At 37.0% G+C, this 20,467-nt stretch overlaps 1 protein-coding gene across 1 annotated transcript in view; it reads left to right on the top strand.

Moving 5' to 3' along the window:
* RTTN (rotatin) overlaps positions 1-20,467 on the top strand; it is an 88,927-nt gene that overhangs the window by 59,637 nt on the left and 8,823 nt on the right. The window contains exons 35-43 of the mRNA XM_085307758.1: positions 2,345-2,456; positions 3,169-3,367; positions 4,188-4,278; positions 7,475-7,628; positions 7,785-7,922; positions 8,872-9,083; positions 12,802-12,907; positions 15,283-15,377; positions 17,124-17,201. Coding sequence (XP_085163884.1) covers positions 2,345-2,456; positions 3,169-3,367; positions 4,188-4,278; positions 7,475-7,628; positions 7,785-7,922; positions 8,872-9,083; positions 12,802-12,907; positions 15,283-15,377; positions 17,124-17,201 — 1,185 coding nt within the window. The remainder of the gene's footprint in view (positions 1-2,344; positions 2,457-3,168; positions 3,368-4,187; positions 4,279-7,474; positions 7,629-7,784; positions 7,923-8,871; positions 9,084-12,801; positions 12,908-15,282; positions 15,378-17,123; positions 17,202-20,467) is intronic.

A 20,467-nucleotide genomic window follows, 5' to 3' on the forward strand; every position in this document is an offset into this window, starting at 1 on the left:
AGTATGATGACCCAGACCCTCAGATCATGCTTATCAAGGATGGTTTATAAAAGTGGTAATATCTTTTCTTTCCTGGAAGGTGGAACACTGTGGAAATGACTTCATTGTGTTATTGTATGTTTTCTGTTAAGATAGCAGAAAATGTCTGTTTTTAACCTCATATCCCACTGTGAAGCAATTACCAATAAATGTTCCATCATTGCAGGAAGCTAATAAGGTATATTTTTCCAACCAGATAAAGCTATTATTGATTTTTTTTTCTAGTTAGATAAGACCATATTTTTATATCTTTGACTATAAGGTTCAGATAGTTTGACAGGATGCAGAAAGAATGTGTGTTGTGCAGCCTAGGTGACGTGTTGATTTATTAAAATGTAAAACCTTGTATGCATTCACAATAATATCTTTAAGATGAGTCCCAGTATAGCAATAATTTCTTTCAGAGCTTTGGCTAGTGCAAAAGAACTATAAGGACTATTTGAAGCAGTATTTTGGGTTTGTGCTTTTATATCCATCTATCTAGGTACATATGCACATGCGCGTGCACACACACACACACTTTAATATATATTTTTGAGATTTATTAAAGAACTTGTAATTGAAGTACAGTGCTGAATAAATGCAGAGTTTGCGAAGTGTCATGATGAGTATTAGAGTATTAGTATTAGTRTATTAGAGTTACTCTAATACAAATTTTTGATTTAAATAATGATTTAAATCAGCAAGCAGAAAATAGCAGAAAATTTGCAAATAGGCTTTTTAGTTATATATGTAAAATATATATATGTTTGACTTTCAATTGGCTGATGCAATTTGTTACTATTTTTGCATATAGGAAGAATATACTGTACCCAAACATGTCCTAGTGATTATGTGGTCCTGAGATTAAGATAAGCACCCCAAATCTTACTGTAGCTTGACTTCTGAGCTACATTGACCCTTGGTCTTTTTTGAGGACCAACTGAACATGCTTGCAGAGGAGGAGTCAAGACTATAGGACAGACAATAGTGGGAAACTAGAGCAAAATGGGGGAGAGAAGGAAGTTGCAGCACAGAAGTGGAAACCTTCAGCTCTGCAGAGAAACATTCAGCATCATGTGCTGATAGAGGCCTGATAAGATTTGGAAGTGACTGGGGAAAGTGAGGAAAAACAGTAAACCTTCTTAAGTAGGAGAAAAGACTGTATAGAGTGTTTTCTTAAACTCAGAATGCTACTGAGTAAACTGAAACCAAGYCTGGAAAGAAGTGACCTATTCAATGAGTGAGAGAGGAATTTATGATTTCCTTCCCTGTACCACTATTTTTTTGTTTTGTCTTTTAAGTCACTTTTGACTTTTCCTTAGGAAAAAATTATTCAAACTGGTATTGTAATAATACTGTAAAAAGAAAACCTTTGAAATATTTCGTTCTTCCCTAGAATGCTCACTGTGAGGAAAACTCTAATGCTATCCTTCTTAAAGCTGGATTTCGTTATGGTCCACAATGTTGTGTGTTCTTTACCCTGTAAAACAATGACTCATTTGAAAAATATTTGTCTTACGTAAACAGTTGAGGAATCAAAGAACAGAAGTGAAAAAGTGACCTGGCATATGTATTTATCAGGTGCTCTGAGATGGGTCATGATAGGTCACAAAGCATATTATTAAGCTGTAAAATCTCTGTCTTCTGATTTTGTGCTTGTAGTTTAAAACATAGTAACAAGAGCATTAAGAATTCCTTTGAAAGCATGAAAAATTAATCATATGACTGGTGATCTAGTTTCTCAGTTAGAAGCAGCATGGTAGCATGTTACTGTGATGTAAATGTATCTTCACCAGAAAACCAGCATGTCTGAGAATCGCAAGACTAAGGTTAAGAGGAGTACTCAGGGTAAGAAAGGCTCCAGAACCCAAGCTCTGGCTGATGAGAGTAGCCCACTTTTTATATTTTATCTAAGTGTGTCCTTGTGAAAATGGACGAGCCCTGGTCTCAGGAGAGCAAAAGTGTACAAGAATATCAACTTTAAATGTTTCAGTGATGCCTTTCTTTCCTCATCAAAAAGTAGATAGAATCAATCATATGGATGAAATAAAGAGGGATGAAGAGAAGGTATTTCCAGTATCATTCTTGGGCATTGATCAGTTTCTGAACTGAAATGTTTTAGCCTGTCCATATTGTTCAGTTTTCCGTAGTTTCAGTTCTCGGATGTTTTTATTTCTTTAACAAAATCTAATCAAATTAGTTTTGAACACTGACTAATTATTATGCTTATTTTTCTGAGTAATTTTTATGCTTTAAGTAAATGTGAAAACATCTGTTCTATTAAAGATTGAATCAGCTGGTTTGCTTTTTTATGTCTTTTCAGATTCTGTCTGCATCACCATCACTGGGGAGTGTTGCTGAGCTTCAAGCAAAAGTCCCAACATATTTGACCAGTTCTATTCCTGAAACTGCAGTTGATAGGCTTATGGCTCAAGGTAAGCCAAACTGTAATTGGCTTTATAAACATGATGATTGATGAGTATAATGGCCTGTCCATATTTAGTATGTCCATATTCCAGTATCTGTATATGCATATAAATCTTGTTTATATGTGTTGTTGAAACAGTCACTCTGACACTTTTAGTGGTTGCTTTAGAAAACAAGCATAAAACTGTGCCTTTAAAATAAAATAAGGTAAAATACATTGACATTAAGTAGTAATGGTTGATCTTGCTTAAAATGTAGCACATTTGTGAGACTCAGTTTTCATTCCTGTAAAAGAGTCACCCTTTCAAAACATTTGATTTTGATAAAGTTGTCAAGGTACATTGATAAAGATATGTGTGCGCACATACACATGCTTGCATACACRCTCACACGCATACACATACGCTCTGTCTCTTTTTCTGTGAAGGAAAGAAGTGAAAACAATTTATATCATTTCCAATTTGCCATTTATCTTCAGTATTAACTAGTGTCATATAGAAAGAACAGTTTATTTCAAAAAGATTTAAAATAAAACTTTCCGTATATATATATATATATATATTTTAATTCTAGAATATACTAGTTTTAAGTATATAGGGAAGTTGGATATTCTGTGAAAAACAGAAAGCAAGTTGTTTTTATAACTGCCCTAATTTCTTTTGTGTGGGAGGTGTTTTTTTAATGTGTTTTTCTCATTTGTTTTTATTAAACACRTTCAAGGTCAGAGTGATACTACCACAACATCATCTCCGAGTCAGCATGGTTCTCCCATGTCTGTTGCACTGTCTAAACAGTGTGCTGTAGTCACACCCTCTCTCTTGTCAGCAGTTTGTAGTCTTCTGCATAATCTGCTTATTGTCACTCCAAAAGATACTGGACTTGCTCTTCAACAAGCACACTTGCTAACAGCTCTCAGCAGGTAGGAGATCAATAACTACTGAACTCCAAACAGGTGTAGGAACAGAGGTGAAAAGAATGAAATGAGATCTGCCAGTGTTCCATGCCAAAACTGTTAAAGATATTGATCAGATCTTGCTTCTGGGGTGTTAACAAATGTGTGTGGTGGGGGTATTGTTTTGTTTGTTTGTTTGTTTTTTTAACACAAGTAGCAGAAAAGGAGGATCTAGCTTTTTATACATAGAAGAAGTACTTACTTTGGTCGTTCTAGTTGTGATGTTGTTCTTCCACAGCACTACTGGTGGTTTAGATTTCATCTAGATGAACATTTTGTCATCCTTTTGGGGGTTTAATTTTTTTCTCTAGTAGAATAATATATGATGTGATGAGGCATTCATTGTTGCAGCTCATTTTTGTTCAGTATATGTTTTTTCTTTTTTTTACTTACATGAAATATTTTGAGGATAGACCAAAGGCTGTCACAGTAAGAGAGTAAATAATTCTTGGCARCTTTGAGAAAATATTAGATCAGAAACCCTAACATTTTGGTTCTTATCTTAAAGGAAGAACAAATCTTCTTAGAATACAGTTTATATTGGTACAGATCTGTTAATTCTTATACAGAAAAGAAAATAAGTAATCAAGAATAAAACAGTTTAGTTCTGGAACTATGTTATGCTACTTTGGTTGCAGTTGCACTACAATTAATGCTTAAAGAAATATTTTTAAGATAGTTACACGATTATATTTTTTTTAATTCTGTTTATTTAAAATGGACTCTATAAAGTTAGCAGAATTTTTAATTATTTAAATGTGTTTCTTATCAACTTGCTTTATTTTAGTCTTGTAAATGCTAATCTAGTCGAGAGATGTATCCTGGAACTGAAAGCTCCTTTGGGTTATCCGTGTCATGTGGAACATGTAAAAGTTCAGGTTAGAGAAGTATTTGTTATCTTCTGAATTTTCTTTCAATGAAGAAGTTAATTACACTTATATAATCTATATTTATTGATATAGTCCAGACACATTGCCATAGGTAACATTCAGATGACACATTGCTTTTATAAAAAGGTATCAGAGAAAGTAAACAATGTGCTATATTCAATATACAAAAAATTATTTCTCTGTTAAAGAACTATACCCAGATCTATTGAATAAATAAAAACCAGTTGTGTTTTAAAAATACAAATTGAACTGAGCAATTATAAAAATCTCATAATGGAATTTCTTTGTAGAGTATTGAAGTATTAGCTTTATACAGTTACTGACACATTTAGTTGAAATTTTAAACAGTTTAATATACAGATTGTTCCTAAACTTCATAGTTTTGCCTGTCTGCTTTTCTTTGTCCTGAATCCTGTAGACACTGGCACTTTTTAACTAACCCGGGTATATGAAAAGTGTGTACACTTATTGCCAATGGGACTACTTTTCACAGAATCACGGAATGGTTGAGGTTGGAAGGGACCTCTGGAGATCATCTAGTCCAACCTCCCTGCTGAAGCAGGGTCGCCTAGAGCATGTTAGACAGGGTTGCATCCAGGCGGGCTTTCAATATTTCCAGAGAAGGAGACTCCACAACCTCTCTAGGCAACCTGGTCCAGTGCTCYGTCACTCTCACAGGGAAGAAATTTCTCCTCACGTTCAGGCGGAACTGCCTGTGTTTGTGCTAGTTGCCTCTTGTACTGTCACATGGGACAACTGAAAAGAGTTCAACCCCATCCCCTTGACAGTCACCCTTGTACTTGTACACATTGATAATATCCCCCCCTCAGTCTTCCCTTTTCCAGGCTAAACAGGCCCTGCTCTTGCAGCCATTCCTCATAGGGCAGGTGCTGCAGCCCTCTGATCATCTTCATAGCCCTACACTGGACTCCCTCCAGTAGCCCCATGTCTCTCTTGTACTGGAGAGCCCAGAACTGCGTGCAGTACTCGAGATGTGGCCTCACCGGGGCTGAGTAGAGGGGCAGGATCACCTCCCTCGACCTGCTGGCAACACTCTTCCTACTGCACCCCATTGGCCTTCTTTGCCACAAGGGCACASTGCTGGCTCGTGGTTAATTTGTTGTCCACCAGGACCCCCAGGTCCTTCTCTGCAGAGCTACTTTCCAGCATATCAGCCCCCAGCCTGTACTGGTGCATGGGGTTACTCCTCCCTAGGTACAGGACCTTGCACTTGCCCTTGTTGAACCTCATGAGGTTCCTCTCCTCCCATCTCTCCAGCCTGTCCACGTCTCTCTGAATGGCAGCACAGCCTGAAGGCTGTGTATCAGCCACTCCTATCATCRGCAAACTTGCTGAGGAGGCACTCCGTCCCTTCATCCAGGTCATTGATGAATAAGTTGAACAGGACTGGACCCAGTACTGAGCCCTGGGGGACTCCACTAGCTGCAGGCCTCCAACTGGATTCTGTACCACTGATCACAACCCTCTTGAGCTCTGCCTTTCAGCCAGTTTTCAGTCCACCTCGCTGTCCACTCATCTAGCCTGCACTTCCTGAGCTTGCCTGTGAGGAYGTTAYGGGAGACAGTGTGGAAGGCCTTGCTGAAGTCAAGGTAGACAACATCCACTGCTCTCCCCTCCTCTACCTACCTAGTCATTCCRTCGTAGAAGGCTAKCCGGTTGGTTAAGCATGCTTTCCCCKTGGTGAATTCATGCTGACTACTCCTGATCACATTCTTTTGCTCCATATGCTTGGAAATGACATCCAGAATGAGCTGTTCCATCACCTTTCCAGGGATGGAGGTGAGGCTGACCAGCCGATGGTTTCCTGGGTCCTCTTTCTTGCCCTTTTTGAAGACTGGAGTGACATTGGCTTTCTTCCAGTCCTCAGGCACCTCTCCAGTTCTCCCTGACTTTTGAAAGATGATGGAGAGCAGCCCTGCAATAACATCCGCCAGCTCCCTCAGCACTTGTAGGTGCATCCTGTCAGGGCCCATGGATTTGTAGATGTCACGTTAGAGATCTAAAAGATCTCTAACTCGATTTTTCCTCGACCAAAGGGAAGTCTTCCTTTCTCCAGACTTTCTCCCTTGCCTCCAGATTCTGGGATTCCTGAGGGCTGCCCTTAGCAGTGAAGACTGAAGCAAAGGCGGCATTCAGTAACTGCCTTCTCTGTATCTGTTGTCATTCATCCCACCCCATTCAACAGTGGGCCCACATTTTCCCTAGTCTTCCTTTTGCTGCTGATGTTTTTGAAGAAGCCTTTCTTGTTGTGCTTGACATCCCTTGCCAGATTTAATTCTGGCAATTAAATGGGCCTTAATCTTCCTTGTTGCATCCCTGCATGCTCTGACAATGTTCTTATATTCCTCCCAAGTGGACTGTCCCTTTTTGCACATTGTGTGCTTTCTCCTTCTGTCTGAGTTCTGCTAGGATCTCCTTGCTCATCCATGCAGATCTCCTGCCCTGCTATGTTTGACTTCTTACTCCTTGGGATGCAGAACTCTTGAACTTGGAGGAAGTGATGTTTTAATATTAACCAGCTCTCTTGCAGTCTATTCCACCATGTCTTGATGGTTTCCAATTTGTCCTTGGTATCATTAATGCCCACCTGGAAGAGCGGCAGAAGGTAATAGTCCAACACGTGGACAAACTTTGGCAGTCTGTCCGTAACATCTCGTATTTGATCCCCTGGCTTGAATTTTGTATCAAAGTATTTAGTTTGAAGTAAATACCTACACCACTAAGGAAGTGTGTTTCTGTGGAAATTTTTTGAAAATAAATGAATATGTATGCCAACAATATTTTTTCTAAAGCTTAAAAGAAAACATCTGTTTTCAGGAAATATGTGTATGTATATTCATCAGCATTAGTGATTATTTTCTGTTTTGTGTTCTGAGCTTCCAGAAACTGTCACTACACAAGCCATGACTTTCTCATTAGAAACTTTTTCTTTTTCACTAGAAAGAGTACTTCACACATGTTTCCAGAGTAGGAGTTCTGTTTTATTTTCTACTGTAAGAATTAGGAAAATAATTTTTAATTTATGTCCTATTATTTTTCTTAAATGGTTTATATAAATTCAAAATTAAATGAATAAGTTGAGATGATATGTTTAAGTCATAAAAATATGTGGAAAGTACAAATAATATGGTTTTATTTCATATCTTTTAAAAATACTTAACAGGTGTTACTGCTACTTCAGTACTTATCATCTGTGTCCAGGCTTCTGAAAGCATGCTTATGGGTGGACTGTCAGCTTGTAATCCAGGATGAACTGTTGAAACCTCTTCTGGGAAATAGCTTCATGATTCTCTCCATTCGCTCTGAGGATGGGCTTGGTAATAAAGAATTTTGTTTCCAGCATAGCCAGACAGATGCAGGTCTTTACTTAAGTAATCAACTTCATTTAAAGGTTAAAACCTTGTGGTCAAGTTTGGCTATTCAAATTTGTGTGCATACATAAATGGTTTGATTTTTCTATGTTTTCTTTACAGATGCTGAGTTAACATCTGCACTTCATGAAACATGGATAGACTACTTCAATCTTCTAGCTACATTATTGTGGAAAAGTGGCCAAATATCTTTTCCATCTGTGACAGCGGCTCTTGCAAATCATTGGACAGCAGTAATTGGTAATGTCTATTCCTGGATGGTTTCTAACCTTGCAACTAATTAAAAATAAATAAAAAAATAAGGAAGGGGGAAGGAAGGAGGTCATCCCTGATCAGATGCTTTCAAGTTGTATACAAACAGCATATCCATCATGATAAATATTCTTGTGCCAGGTTTTCATGTAAGAAAGCTTGATTTTTTTTTCCCCTTTATTCAACTTTTATAATTCTTTTTTATATAGTTAGACCAACTTTTGGATGGCTATGTAAATTCACAGATTTTGTTTGCATGCATAGTAGTTACTAACTGTAAACCTTATCCAAATACAGCACATATGAGCCTGAAATGGTCAATTTAGCATTTTATTCTTTCCTCATATGTATTATTTTATCCTACATAAAACAAAAACAAAAAAATTAGGGGGAGAAGAGGGGTACTGCAGTTCAAGATATTGTACAATCATTTTTTAAATTCCTTTGCTAGTTACTTGTTTAGTGAGGGCTCTGAGTCAGCAACCTTCTCTCATATGTTTCAGCATTAAMGTATGAGTATAGTCCATTCGAGCTTGTAATTTCAGGCAGGTGTATTTTAAGTGATCTGGTGAGTGCAAGTCCAGCTGCACATCAAACAAATGTGATTACTGTCAGTACTATAAGGTAAGCTGTAGAATAAAATGAGGAGAGTTCAGAAAAATGTCAAAGGAATGTTTTAGCAAAAGGAAAATACCTTTTTAATTTCATAGTCAAGTTAATGGAGAACAAATAATTCATTCRAACCTTAGGTAAAACTTAAACTTTCTTTTCTTAATTTTTTAAAGACTTACTGTCAAATGTATAGAATTCTTTGTGAAGAGTGAATCTGCTTCTTGTCTCACACATTCTTTGATCAATCTTCTGAAATTCTGAAACGCTTTAGCTTTTTACAGAGTGAAACATAAGTGTCTTTAATTTTTTTTATTTAACATTTCAGATACCATTTGTGATTGTATTAATCTGTCAGCCACACCTCCTGCTTTATATATGGCTAGTTTACAGTTCCTCTCTGCCCTTTTGACTGAAGAAGGAAAAAGACATCTCCGAGATAAACAGAGTGTATGCCAGAATCCAACTGTTAGCTTTCTTCTAGATGAAGCTGAAGGATGTCAGGCATCAGTAACTCAACTTACTGGATTAATAATTCAGGTATTTAAATATTGATTATGTGATTGTAGGATATATTTTTGTACTTTGTTAAAAAAGGAATGTTTTTACCTAATGAAAAGTTAGTTGAAAACTAATTCAGTTATAAACTTCAGTTATAAACTGAGACATCTTTCATCCACTGTGTCTATTATACTTATTTTTGAACTTCATGTAATAAACTGGAGAATTTGCAGAGAAGCAACTTCTAGGCAGTGCTTCTGAAGACAATTACTGTCATACTGCAACAAAGTGATATGAAATCTCATGTGGGGAAGATTGCATGTGAGTAGAATATATTTGGCTGTATACCAAAATGTTTCTTTCTATTCTTCCAAACATGTAATGGAATTTTAAGACTCAAAATATAGTTATTCCCACTGTAAATGACAGCATCATTGTGCTTAACAAGCTGCCTAATCATAAAAATTGCAAACCGAAACGAGCCATTAAGCCCTGTAGTTCGTTTCCTGGTTGTTGCAGTTGTTGCAGTATAGGAACAAACTGAACTTTAAATATGTCAGGTATTATATATCCATTCACTCCTTTGGGAACCTGTTGCCCAACATAATACATATATTACTGACAAGCCATATTTCTAGATACTCATTCTGAATGTTTTCTCTTTCCTAATGTAATCTCATTATTATTATTTATATTTGTTTGTACTGTCCTAAATACTTCTTTTACCTCCTCCAAATTTATATCCTTCATTTATTTACAGACTGCCAAAATTTCTTCCATTACTTACCAATAAGACAAGATATATATGAAATTTACCAATAAGACAAGATGTATGAGAAATTTGTACCTAATTTATCTTCTTTCAGAAGTTCRGTTCTTCTATCTATATACTCATTGTCCTTTAAATCATGTGATCCATGAGTAAAATGTACTAAACGGTTGAGTAAAGCTGAAGCACTCCCACTTACTAATACTGTTTCTTTGTTAATTTTAGAAGTATACTGTTTGTCTATGAGATGCAAGTTTCATATAACCTAATGTGGCTTTGGTATTCTGGAATCTAAATGTCTAGTAATTTTTTTTWTATATATAAAAATCACATTTAATCTTAATTTGCAATGTGAAATACTGTTTCTTTTCTTTTTTTTAAGTATATATCAGTGGATGTTGAATGGTGTGACCATTCAGTATGTAATATTGATTAGTATCACTTCATCTGCTCTCTTCCTGTAGTTGTTGAATTCTGTAGAATAAGCTTGCTCTTACTAAGACTTGCCCTGATCAAGCTAACGTCTGTCACATAACCTGTGCTCCCCATGTTGCTGTGTCATGCCGCTATGGCTTTATAAGTATTTTGAGAGCACAGTGTGTTCTGTGTACTGAGATTCTAGTAATCTTCACGGAGAAGCAGCTTACTATTGCGGCAACCCTGAAGTATGTCAGAATTTAGTGCTTCTGTATGTACCTAAGCCTCCTTAGTTCTGGCACAGGCAATGTGCCAGTGTGTTAAAGAACAAAGACCTTCTCTTTTGCTACAAATATACATAACTAATTACCAGTCTTTACTGGCAAAGAGTGATGCCTCGCAGGATGACAGCAAGCAAAGTACGTACAAAAGATAACCTATGCTTCCTGGGGCATTATAATACAAGTCTCAACCAAGAAAGGGTTATATGTACTGTGATCCTAAAAAACAATGACAGAATTATGAAACAAACAGCTTCAATTTTATAAAAGAGCAAAGTATAGCAAGATGCTATACTTTTAAATTTTAAATACTTTAAATTTATACTTTTAAATTTTTTAGAAGTTTTGGGGGTTCTATGACCCGTAGAAAACCCTTAATGGAAAATTACAGAATGCTCTCTATAAAAGAATAAAATAATCCCACAATAAACCTGGATTAAAAAAAAAAGGTCCTTTAACTAGACAACTACCTTTATGGCTATGATTATAATTAAATGAAGTAATAAGTATCGGACAGAAGCAGTAGGAAAGAACAGATAAAGAGAGAAAGATAAATTTAACAATTTAAATAGAAAAATACATCTACAAACCAGTAAGACATAATATTTCAGTATTGTATTACTTTCAAAATGTATCTATATGTTACTTTTTTTTAAAAAAAAAAAAAACATGGTCCTCACTGAGTGGCAGTTAAAGGAGACCGTAGGATAAATAACATAGTTAAAACGTTAGTTTAAGGAAAAACAAACAAAAAAATAAATACAGTGTTTCTCTAAGATGTACCCAAGCAAGTAATTGACTAATATAGAGAAGGAAAGAATTGTCAAAGAATTAGTAATCTCCGTTAGTCACCTTAACTACATAAAATCTACAAAGTAGATGATAGGCAGCGGCACATTGGAACTTAGGCCCTGGTCTGCAGGTATGAATATTAGCAGACCAGGTCCTAAATTAGTATGTGTTACTGCATACAACCAATTTAGTAAATGTGCACATGCTGACTTTAAATACTAGGAAATTATAGGAAATTTAGGAAATTATACTTTTCCTAAATACTAGGAAAAGTATAAGCAATTAGCAATATATTAGRGTAGAAATAAAATCGTCACTACTTACTCTTGCAGAAGGCTTTGAATGGATAAATCATGAAATTTACTTATTAGGCAATTCAAGATTAAAGGAACTCAATATTTTGTTGTCTCATGACTTGAGAAATTAGCATTAAGTTTAAACTTTTATGCTTTTTTATATATATTTTAAAACTATTCAAACTTAAAACTTACTCAACTTATATGTTCTGTTGAGGAACTGAAGCACTGCTTATCMGTATGGAAAGTAATCAGTATAAATACACAACTCTTATGTTGCTTACGGTTTTCTGATTTCATTTGGGATCTGATAAAACTGGTTGTTGTCTAAATATGTTTTTTTTGTTAGCTATAAATGCAGAACCTAGCCAATGTCTTGATGCTTTAATTTGCCATCAGTTGCCCATATCATTGAGTTTTCTATTAACTTATTGTTCTTCATCTCTTGACCTTTCTAATCCTGACTGCACTGAGCATTTCCAGTAAATGATAACCTTGGAGTAAGCGTTGATATTTTATTGCATATTAAAATTTGAAAAATGTGTTAGACAATTACTAGCTAGAGGTCTAAAGCCAGTAAGAGACAGCTAGCTCACAGTCTTTCAACTGTCTTGCTCTATGTCTCCAAATAAATATAATCTCTGTACTTTCAAAGGAATATTTATGTTGTTATTAGTTACTGGAAATGCAGTGCTCACAAAGGGCTCACATGGATTCAAAAATAAGACAAACTACTGTTTTTCTCTGATTGGAAGTGTATTTAAAATTATTTGTCAGTGATRTGTTTGTTGTAAAGAAATTTATGGATATTCAGCATCTCTTCTTGAATGTTCTTTTGAAGGAAAATAGGATTGCACTAGAGGAATGTTACTGAGTTGTCTATGATAGTGTGGCTGCAGAGTAGAATGCCAAAATTAGACATCTGGTCTTTAGGAAGGTAGAATATAAAGAAAAGACTAAGAAGAGWGGGCTTAGGAGCAAAGGAATTTTTTTAAACCTTTTAGTTGGGAAAATAGTTAAGCATTGTGATGTAGATAAGCTATAAACATGACTATGTGCAAGGAGAACTCCAAATAGGAATACACTTATGAATCATCAGAATGAGAATATAGACTATAACAGCATATTTATAGGTAAAAGTACCACTTTTAATATGTATGACTGTTTTTCTGTTGAGGTAATTTATCTTGCATTATTTGTAGGTCTATGAAAGAAAATCTTCAAAGGATGTCCTGAAACAAGCTGCTACAAGTGCATTACTGTCCCTGTTAGCTGTCAGCAAAAATGCCCAGAAATGTGCTTTAGAAGGTCAGCATAATAAAATACATTTTAAAATGTATGTTAAAGGCTTTATAAATCAAATGTTTGCTGATGTTTTTCACATTTTAAAAATCATAATGTTTTTTCTCAAACAAAAGACTTAATTTTCAGTAACACTTTTAACTGATTTTTACAGATAAAGTTTATTAATAATTTAAGTTTTCAGCCAGAAGTAAAATACTGTGTTGTAACCAGTCTAAAATTTGTGGTTAGATCATGTTCTGTGTTACAGTGAGAAGAAACTTGAGCTTTTACTGCCAGTGATACATTCATCCATGCGAAACTGGAGATGCACTGGCAATGTCTTTAGAGAATTCCTCCATTTCTTAAATGTTCCATGCTTTGCCAATATAATGTTGTAAGTGAAAGTATGCCTTGCATTCTCAGTTCTCTCTACCCAAATGCTCTTTTGTTTGTTTCTTCCCATTTTACAGTGTTTAAAGCAGCTGCCCCTCCTCTTGGAAGGTAACGTCTTCCATGCCCAAGGCTTTTGCTTTTCAGTAGTAAAACTAAAAACCTTTATTCAAAGATTTTTGAGTCCACCAGAATGCAGGGAAGACTGGTTCATTTGCATTTCTTATGCAATATATTCCTAATATCTACTAATCAACACAGATACACTTTCTGTCTGGGATGTTTTCTAGGTATTTGCATCTCCATGTTGGTTTGTTTAAACTAACATTCTTTAAACCTGGATCACACTGAAATAGCTTAGATGCGTCTGCTCAGTGTCTGATCCCAGTACTAGCATCAAACTCCAAAGTTCTAATCCTGCCTTATCTACCCACTTTCTGCTCTTCCCCAAGATACTGGTGGTCCACTTAGTCCTTGCTTCAATCAGGATTCTCCTTTCATTGGTTTCACAAGAGGTTATCCAAAGACTTGACTTCATTTGAAAGCACCACCAGTGCATTAAAGTTCAGCATTTCCTCTGCTAGAGCAGCCTTCAATTACGTTGCAGTAATGCAGCACAAATGATAAAGGGAAGAGTTCTGAGGTCTGAGGTATCTCCTGAAGGTATCTGTAGCTTTAACACCAACTCTTCAGCTCTTAAGAACTACTTTTTAAGGGACCAGATAACATACATGGACAAATGCAAAGTCCTACACTTGGAAAGGAACCACCCATTACAATAATACAGGCTGAGAATTGACTGACAGAGGACCTACAAAGTAGCTGCAGATCTTGGTAGACAGCAAGCTGCATGTGAACCAGCAGTATTCCCTGGCAACAGAGAATGCCAATAACATCCTGACTGGTATTAACAGAAGCATAGCCACTAGATCTAGAGAAAGGATTATCTCCCTCTACTTAGCACTCAGTAGATCACACCTAAACTGTATCCAGTTTTGAGCTTCCCAACACAAGAAAGATATCAACAAACTGGAGCGAGTTCAGTGGAGGACCATGAAGATATTTGGGGGCTGCAACACCTGCCCTATGAAGAGACATCTTGTTTAGTCTGAAGAAGAGAAGGCTTCAAGGAGACCTAATAGCGATGTTCCAGTACCTATGAGACTGTCAAGAAAACAGAGCCTTTTTACAGTGGTGCGTGGTGTGGGAGGGCAAGAGACAATCAGCATAAATTGAAATGAGAAATTTAGACCTTGTTTGATCTCAAAACTGACTGCTTTGAGCAGGAGGTTGGACTAGATGATCTCTGGGAGTCATTCTTTCCAGCTTCCATTATTGTATGATCCTATAATCTTGTAATAATTCAAGGGCTCTGGGTCACAAGAACCTTGCTTAACGTTTAGATTCTGAATTACCAGAATGTTTGCTTTCCTTTGTTCCACCTCAGGTATAGCAAATCTGCCAGGATCGGGGGGAGGAATTGGGTAAGATAAATGTATGTGGTTATTTGCCCTAACTTCTTGAAGGTTCAGCCTTTAGTTTCTAGACAGTATTGCTAAAGATGTCAAAAATCATGAATTGCTATCCTCTTCCCCACAATTATTTTTCCAAGTCAACCTGGTTGTCTTCATCTTTGACAGCTATCTGCCTTGTTTCAGCAACCTGTGGAAATACAGAACTATAGATATGAAAAAAAAGTCAGAAAAATTCGTCAAAATACCTCCTCTTCTCTCCATCTTATCAGTTCCTCCTTCTTTCGGAGTTCATCTCACAGAACGCAGTTGTAAGAGGAGACAAATATTTTCTTGGTTCTTGAGATCATCTAACTATACTCAATCTATCTCAGAGTGTGCTACTTACTTTCTGAAATYAGAAAGATGCCAATATTTGTTGAAGTTGCAGAATTTGGTCATCGGTACCTTTAAGTATCAGTTCAGGTTGGTACCAGTAATCAAGATAATTGCAAGAAAGACGCATGTTCATGTTTTTTTTATGCTTTTTTTTCCTAGCTGACCTAGTAAACAGCTGTGTAGAGCAGATGAAACATATTCATGCACAGATGAATTTGGATTCCCTGAAGCCTGGTAAAACACAGAAAAAAAAGGTAACAGTAAAATCCGTAAGGCTGATATGATAAGGCACTTTCAGGATTTTTTTTTTTTTTTTTTGAGACAAATACTGTTGGCCCTCTGTCATGGGTGAGAAAGAGTAAATGACAACCTGTAGTTGATCGGGATTCTAGGGTTTCTTTAAGAACCAGTGAGTTTAGAGCTTTTACTCGATTATCTCACGCCTTCAATCACTCCCTTGCCCAATGTTATGTTCACTGGGTCTTGATCTCCTTTCCTAGCAGGGAGAGTTTATCTTCTTTTTCTRTTTCTTTTCTTTTAACTGCTGGGAAAAATAACGTATTTGACTTAGATTCATTCTAAGGAAAAACAGAAGTATTTTACCTGGGATTCCTTTCCTCTCATGAATAAACTAACCTAATGCCAACAAATGGCATTAAATGATTTACAAGACCCAAATGTTTATCTTTGTCAAGCTTTATTAAGAAAAAAAAAAGATTAAAGTAGATCCTAATAAAAATGAAGTGTCCCATCATCTGCCCTTCCTTCCCCCTCCCCCTCCCAAAAAAAACATAAACAATCAAGTATCCACCCAATCTAAATTTTTTTTAACCTACTAACAGTTTGCACACTAGGTGTTAGTTGTAGCTTGTAGTATTTTATAGGATTTATTTTAATTTGGGTTTATTGAATAAATAAAGAATTATTGTAATGCATAAGTTTTTTGAAGGAACTGTTTAATGTTTGCATTTTATTTAGTTAAAAATGGGACAAACTTGTTATAAAGGGCACYTGTAATGATGAACTGTACTTTGCTCTTTCACTGACAGTGCTTGACTTTCATTGCTGTTTCTGAGATAGACTTTTACTTCATCACTAAATGTCATCAGTTGCACATGATATCATTTAAAAGCAGATATTCTTTCTTCACTTTCTTTGAGATGAAGCCTGAATATTATTTTACATACATCTCTATTCCTTTATGCTTGATTAAAAACAGAACTAGCTTCCTGTGGTGAACGAGCTTATTGGAATTTGATCATCTTTCAGAAGTAGTTTAACATGTCCACTACTTAAAAGTTAGAGGTCAGCCATGGCTAGAGTCCTTTGTTGTCACAGCACATCCGTGAAGACAGATGTGTTGTTTACTTACATAATTAAATCTCAGCATAGACCTGGCTGTTCAAAGGTCTGTATTTATCTTCACAACATTCTTATCAAGTTGAAAGTACTTCTATTTCCAATATTAAGGCTAAGAAACTARGACATGGAGAAGATCAGGATAGATTGGTCTGACCAAATGTAGAGATCTGCAATAAAGCTAGGTTATCTTTAGTTTATATTCAAAGAAGAAAAATAGATGTTTCTAGGGATGATTCATCTAGCTTGTTTTAGAGGGTCTGCTTTGTGATAGAGTAAATCATACCTAAAATTGTTCCCTCCTACTCTTTCATTAGTTGTAAGGGAAATGGAGCTCTACTATATGGATTTCTGCATTTAGCTGGATCAGTCCCCCTAGAAATACTATCTGTGGGTTATGAAGAGAGATGAGGATGACACAAGTAACTTATTGTAAATGTCTTTAGTGTACATGCATGTCTGCCTGTTTAAAGCTAGGTGAGACGAATTTTATCTAAGATCAGAAAGAAACTACACAGAACAGATTTGACCTTACCATTAGCACCTTATATTTGCACCTGACCTTTGAAAATCTCTTCTCCGTTGCACAGAATTAATCCTGTTTTTATGTTGATGATCTTCAAATGCTTTTGTCTAAATAGGAGGATAGCCTTATCAAGCAGTTAAAGTGTGCTATGCAGCTCCTCAGAAACTGCCTCTTTCAAAATGAAGAATGCAAAGTAAGTATTATTATATTAAAATAATGTCCCCACATTGAGTCATAGATTGAAAATACAGAAAATATTTTTGAGATGACTAGATTTAAACTTAAAATTAATGGTAAGAAATAGTTTAAATTTCATTATTATTTCTGCTTATTTATGCATGCGTTAGATATTCAATGTTCCTATTGAAACATTGTGTCCAAAAGGTTGAAAGTGATAGTCATCCTTTTTACTTTTTTTTGGCTTGGTTGAAAATCAATCAATCCAATTTTCAAAATAGATAACATGAAAAATGGATTTGAAGAAAGGTGTGGAGCTGTAAGAAATGAGAATAAGAAAGCCTGTAAAGATTCAAAAAAGGATGTGTTGTTTCTTTTCTTTATTCCTCTTTCCTTTTTCCTTTCTGAAGGATAAAATAATCCCAAAATATTAATTTGTCATTTACTTTTCATACAGTCTCAGTTAAATTAGTAAAATAATAGTACATTTTAGATGGATCCTGCAGGGCCCAATATTGTTTTGATTTTTCATAATTTTTTTCTTCAGAATCTTGTTTTCTGTTTCTTTTCTACATTCTTCATCATTTCTCTTTGCTTGTCATTTTTTTTCTATTTCAGTTCTTATCCCTATTCATTTTTCCATACAGCTTTGTTCAGTTTTTTTCTCTCTTTCTTTCCTACGTTCTTTCATTCTGATCACTACTATTCATATTCCTTACTGTTGATAAATTTAATGCAGTTACACATTTCCAGGTCATTTTTTCTTTCACAATTTAATTTCTCTTGGCATTATGATGCAAATTCTGCTGCTTTTAACAAAGGTCTTAGTGGAACTTAGTGGAAAATTTCCAGACCTTCCAGGAATACTGCTGCTGAGAGGATGTGTTAGCAACATTTTTGTGTATGCAACACCATTTTATACTATGGGCCTGAAAAAGCTATTTGTTTATTCCTATGATTCACATATATTAGTGCTCTGGCTATGGTGACGCACCCTTTCCCTTCTGGAACTAAGAACTTTTGCTTCACAACCTCTGAGCAGAAACTAGAGGTTATTGTTGAGGTTTGGTTTTTTCTTAATTGTCTTCATCAGAGGTCTGCAGAGATAGTCGCTTTTGAAGTAGAGAGATTTGCTGTTGATAACTGACACTTTTCTTTTTTTTGCTTTATGCAGCTCTCCTATGTACTCTCCTATGTCCTTGCATTTTGAATTCTAATAATTAGTATAATTAAGTAGAATAAAATASTAGACTGGGAGCTTTTGTACAATCACAGTTAGAATGAATCAATCTTTAATTGTCAGTCTCACAGTAATTAAAATATTTTAGAGTGATTCTAGGATAACATCGGTATGGTTTTGAAGAACAATATATTTAATTCCTAGCAAATAATATTCAGTAACTATGTATTAAAAAGCTGAGGTGAAATAAAATATCAATGTATACTTGAGAACTTTCTAACAAAGAATTTTAATATTACGTATATATGGTAAAGTGTTGGTACACACATTTCACTAAAGATAATTTAAAGTATTGACAGAATTACAGAATGGTTGAGGTTGGAAGGGACCTCTGGAGATCATCTAGTCCAACCTCCCTGCTGAAGCAGGGTCACCTAGAGCATGTTAGACAGGGTTGCATCCAGGCGGGCTTTCAATATTTCCAGAGAAGGAGACTCCACAACCTCTCTAGGCAACCTGGTCCAGTGCTCTGTCACTCTCACAGGGAAGAAATTTCTCCTCACGTTCAGGCGGAACTTCCTATGGTTCAACTTCTGCCCATTGCCTCTTGTCCTGTCACATGGGACAACTGAAGAGAGTTTGGCCCTGTCCCCTTGACGCTCCCCTTCCTCCCCCCAAGGTACTTATACACATCGATAATATCCCCCCTCAGTCTTCTCTTTTCCAGGCTAAACAGGCCCTGCTCTTGCAGCCATTCCTCATAGGGCAGGTGCTGCAGCCCTCTGATCATCTTCATAGCCCTACGCTGGACTCCCTCCAGTAGCCCCATGTCTCTCTTGTACTGGAGAGCCCAGAACTGCGTGCAGTACTCGAGATGTGGCCTCACCGGGGCTGAGTAGAGGGGCAGGATCACCTCCCTCGACCTGCTGGCAACACTCTTCCTACTGCACCCCATTGGCCTTCTTTGCCACAAGGGCACASTGCTGGCTCGTGGTTAATTTGTTGTCCACCAGGACCCCCAGGTCCTTCTCTGCAGAGCTACTTTCCAGCATATCAGCCCCCAGCCTGTACTGGTGCATGGGGTTACTCCTCCCTAGGTACAGGACCTTGCACTTGCCCTTGTTGAACCTCATGAGGTTCCTCTCCTCCCATCTCTCCAGCCTGTCCACGTCTCTCTGAATGGCAGCACAGCCTGAAGGCTGTGTATCAGCCACTCCTATCATCRGCAAACTTGCTGAGGAGGCACTCCGTCCCTTCATCCAGGTCATTGATGAATAAGTTGAACAGGACTGGACCCAGTACTGAGCCCTGGGGGACTCCACTAGCTGCAGGCCTCCAACTGGATTCTGTACCACTGATCACAACCCTCTTGAGCTCTGCCTTTCAGCCAGTTTTCAGTCCACCTYGCTGTCCACTCATCTAGCCTGCACTTCCTGAGCTTGCCTGTGAGGACGTTACGGGAGACAGTGTGGAAGGCCTTGCTGAAGTCAAGGTAGACAACATCCACTGCTCTCCCCTCCTCTACCTACCTAGTCATTCCRTCGTAGAAGGCTAKCCGGTTGGTTAAGCATGCTTTCCCCKTGGTGAATTCATGCTGACTACTCCTGATCACATTCTTTTGCTCCATATGCTTGGAAATGACATCCAGAATGAGCTGTTCCATCACCTTTCCAGGGATGGAGGTGAGGCTGACCAGCCGATGGTTTCCTGGGTCCTCTTTCTTGCCCTTTTTGAAGACTGGAGTGACATTGGCTTTCTTCCAGTCCTCAGGCACCTCTCCAGTTCTCCCTGACTTTTGAAAGATGATGGAGAGCAGCCCTGCAATAACATCCGCCAGCTCCCTCAGCACTTGTAGGTGCATCCTGTCAGGGCCCATGGATTTGTAGATGTCACGTTAGAGATCTAAAAGATCTCTAACTCGATTTTTCCTCGACCAAAGGGAAGTCTTCCTTTCTCCAGACTTTCTCCCTTGCCTCCAGATTCTGGGATTCCTGAGGGCTGCCCTTAGCAGTGAAGACTGAAGCAAAGGCGGCATTCAGTAACTGCCTTCTCTGTATCTGTTGTCATTCATCCCACCCCATTCAACAGTGGGCCCACATTTT

Source organism: Rhea americana, unplaced genomic scaffold (assembly GCF_003343005.1).
Source record: "Rhea americana isolate MKP2758 unplaced genomic scaffold, rheAme1 scaffold_263, whole genome shotgun sequence".
NCBI classification, from domain to species: domain Eukaryota; kingdom Metazoa; phylum Chordata; class Aves; order Rheiformes; family Rheidae; genus Rhea; species Rhea americana.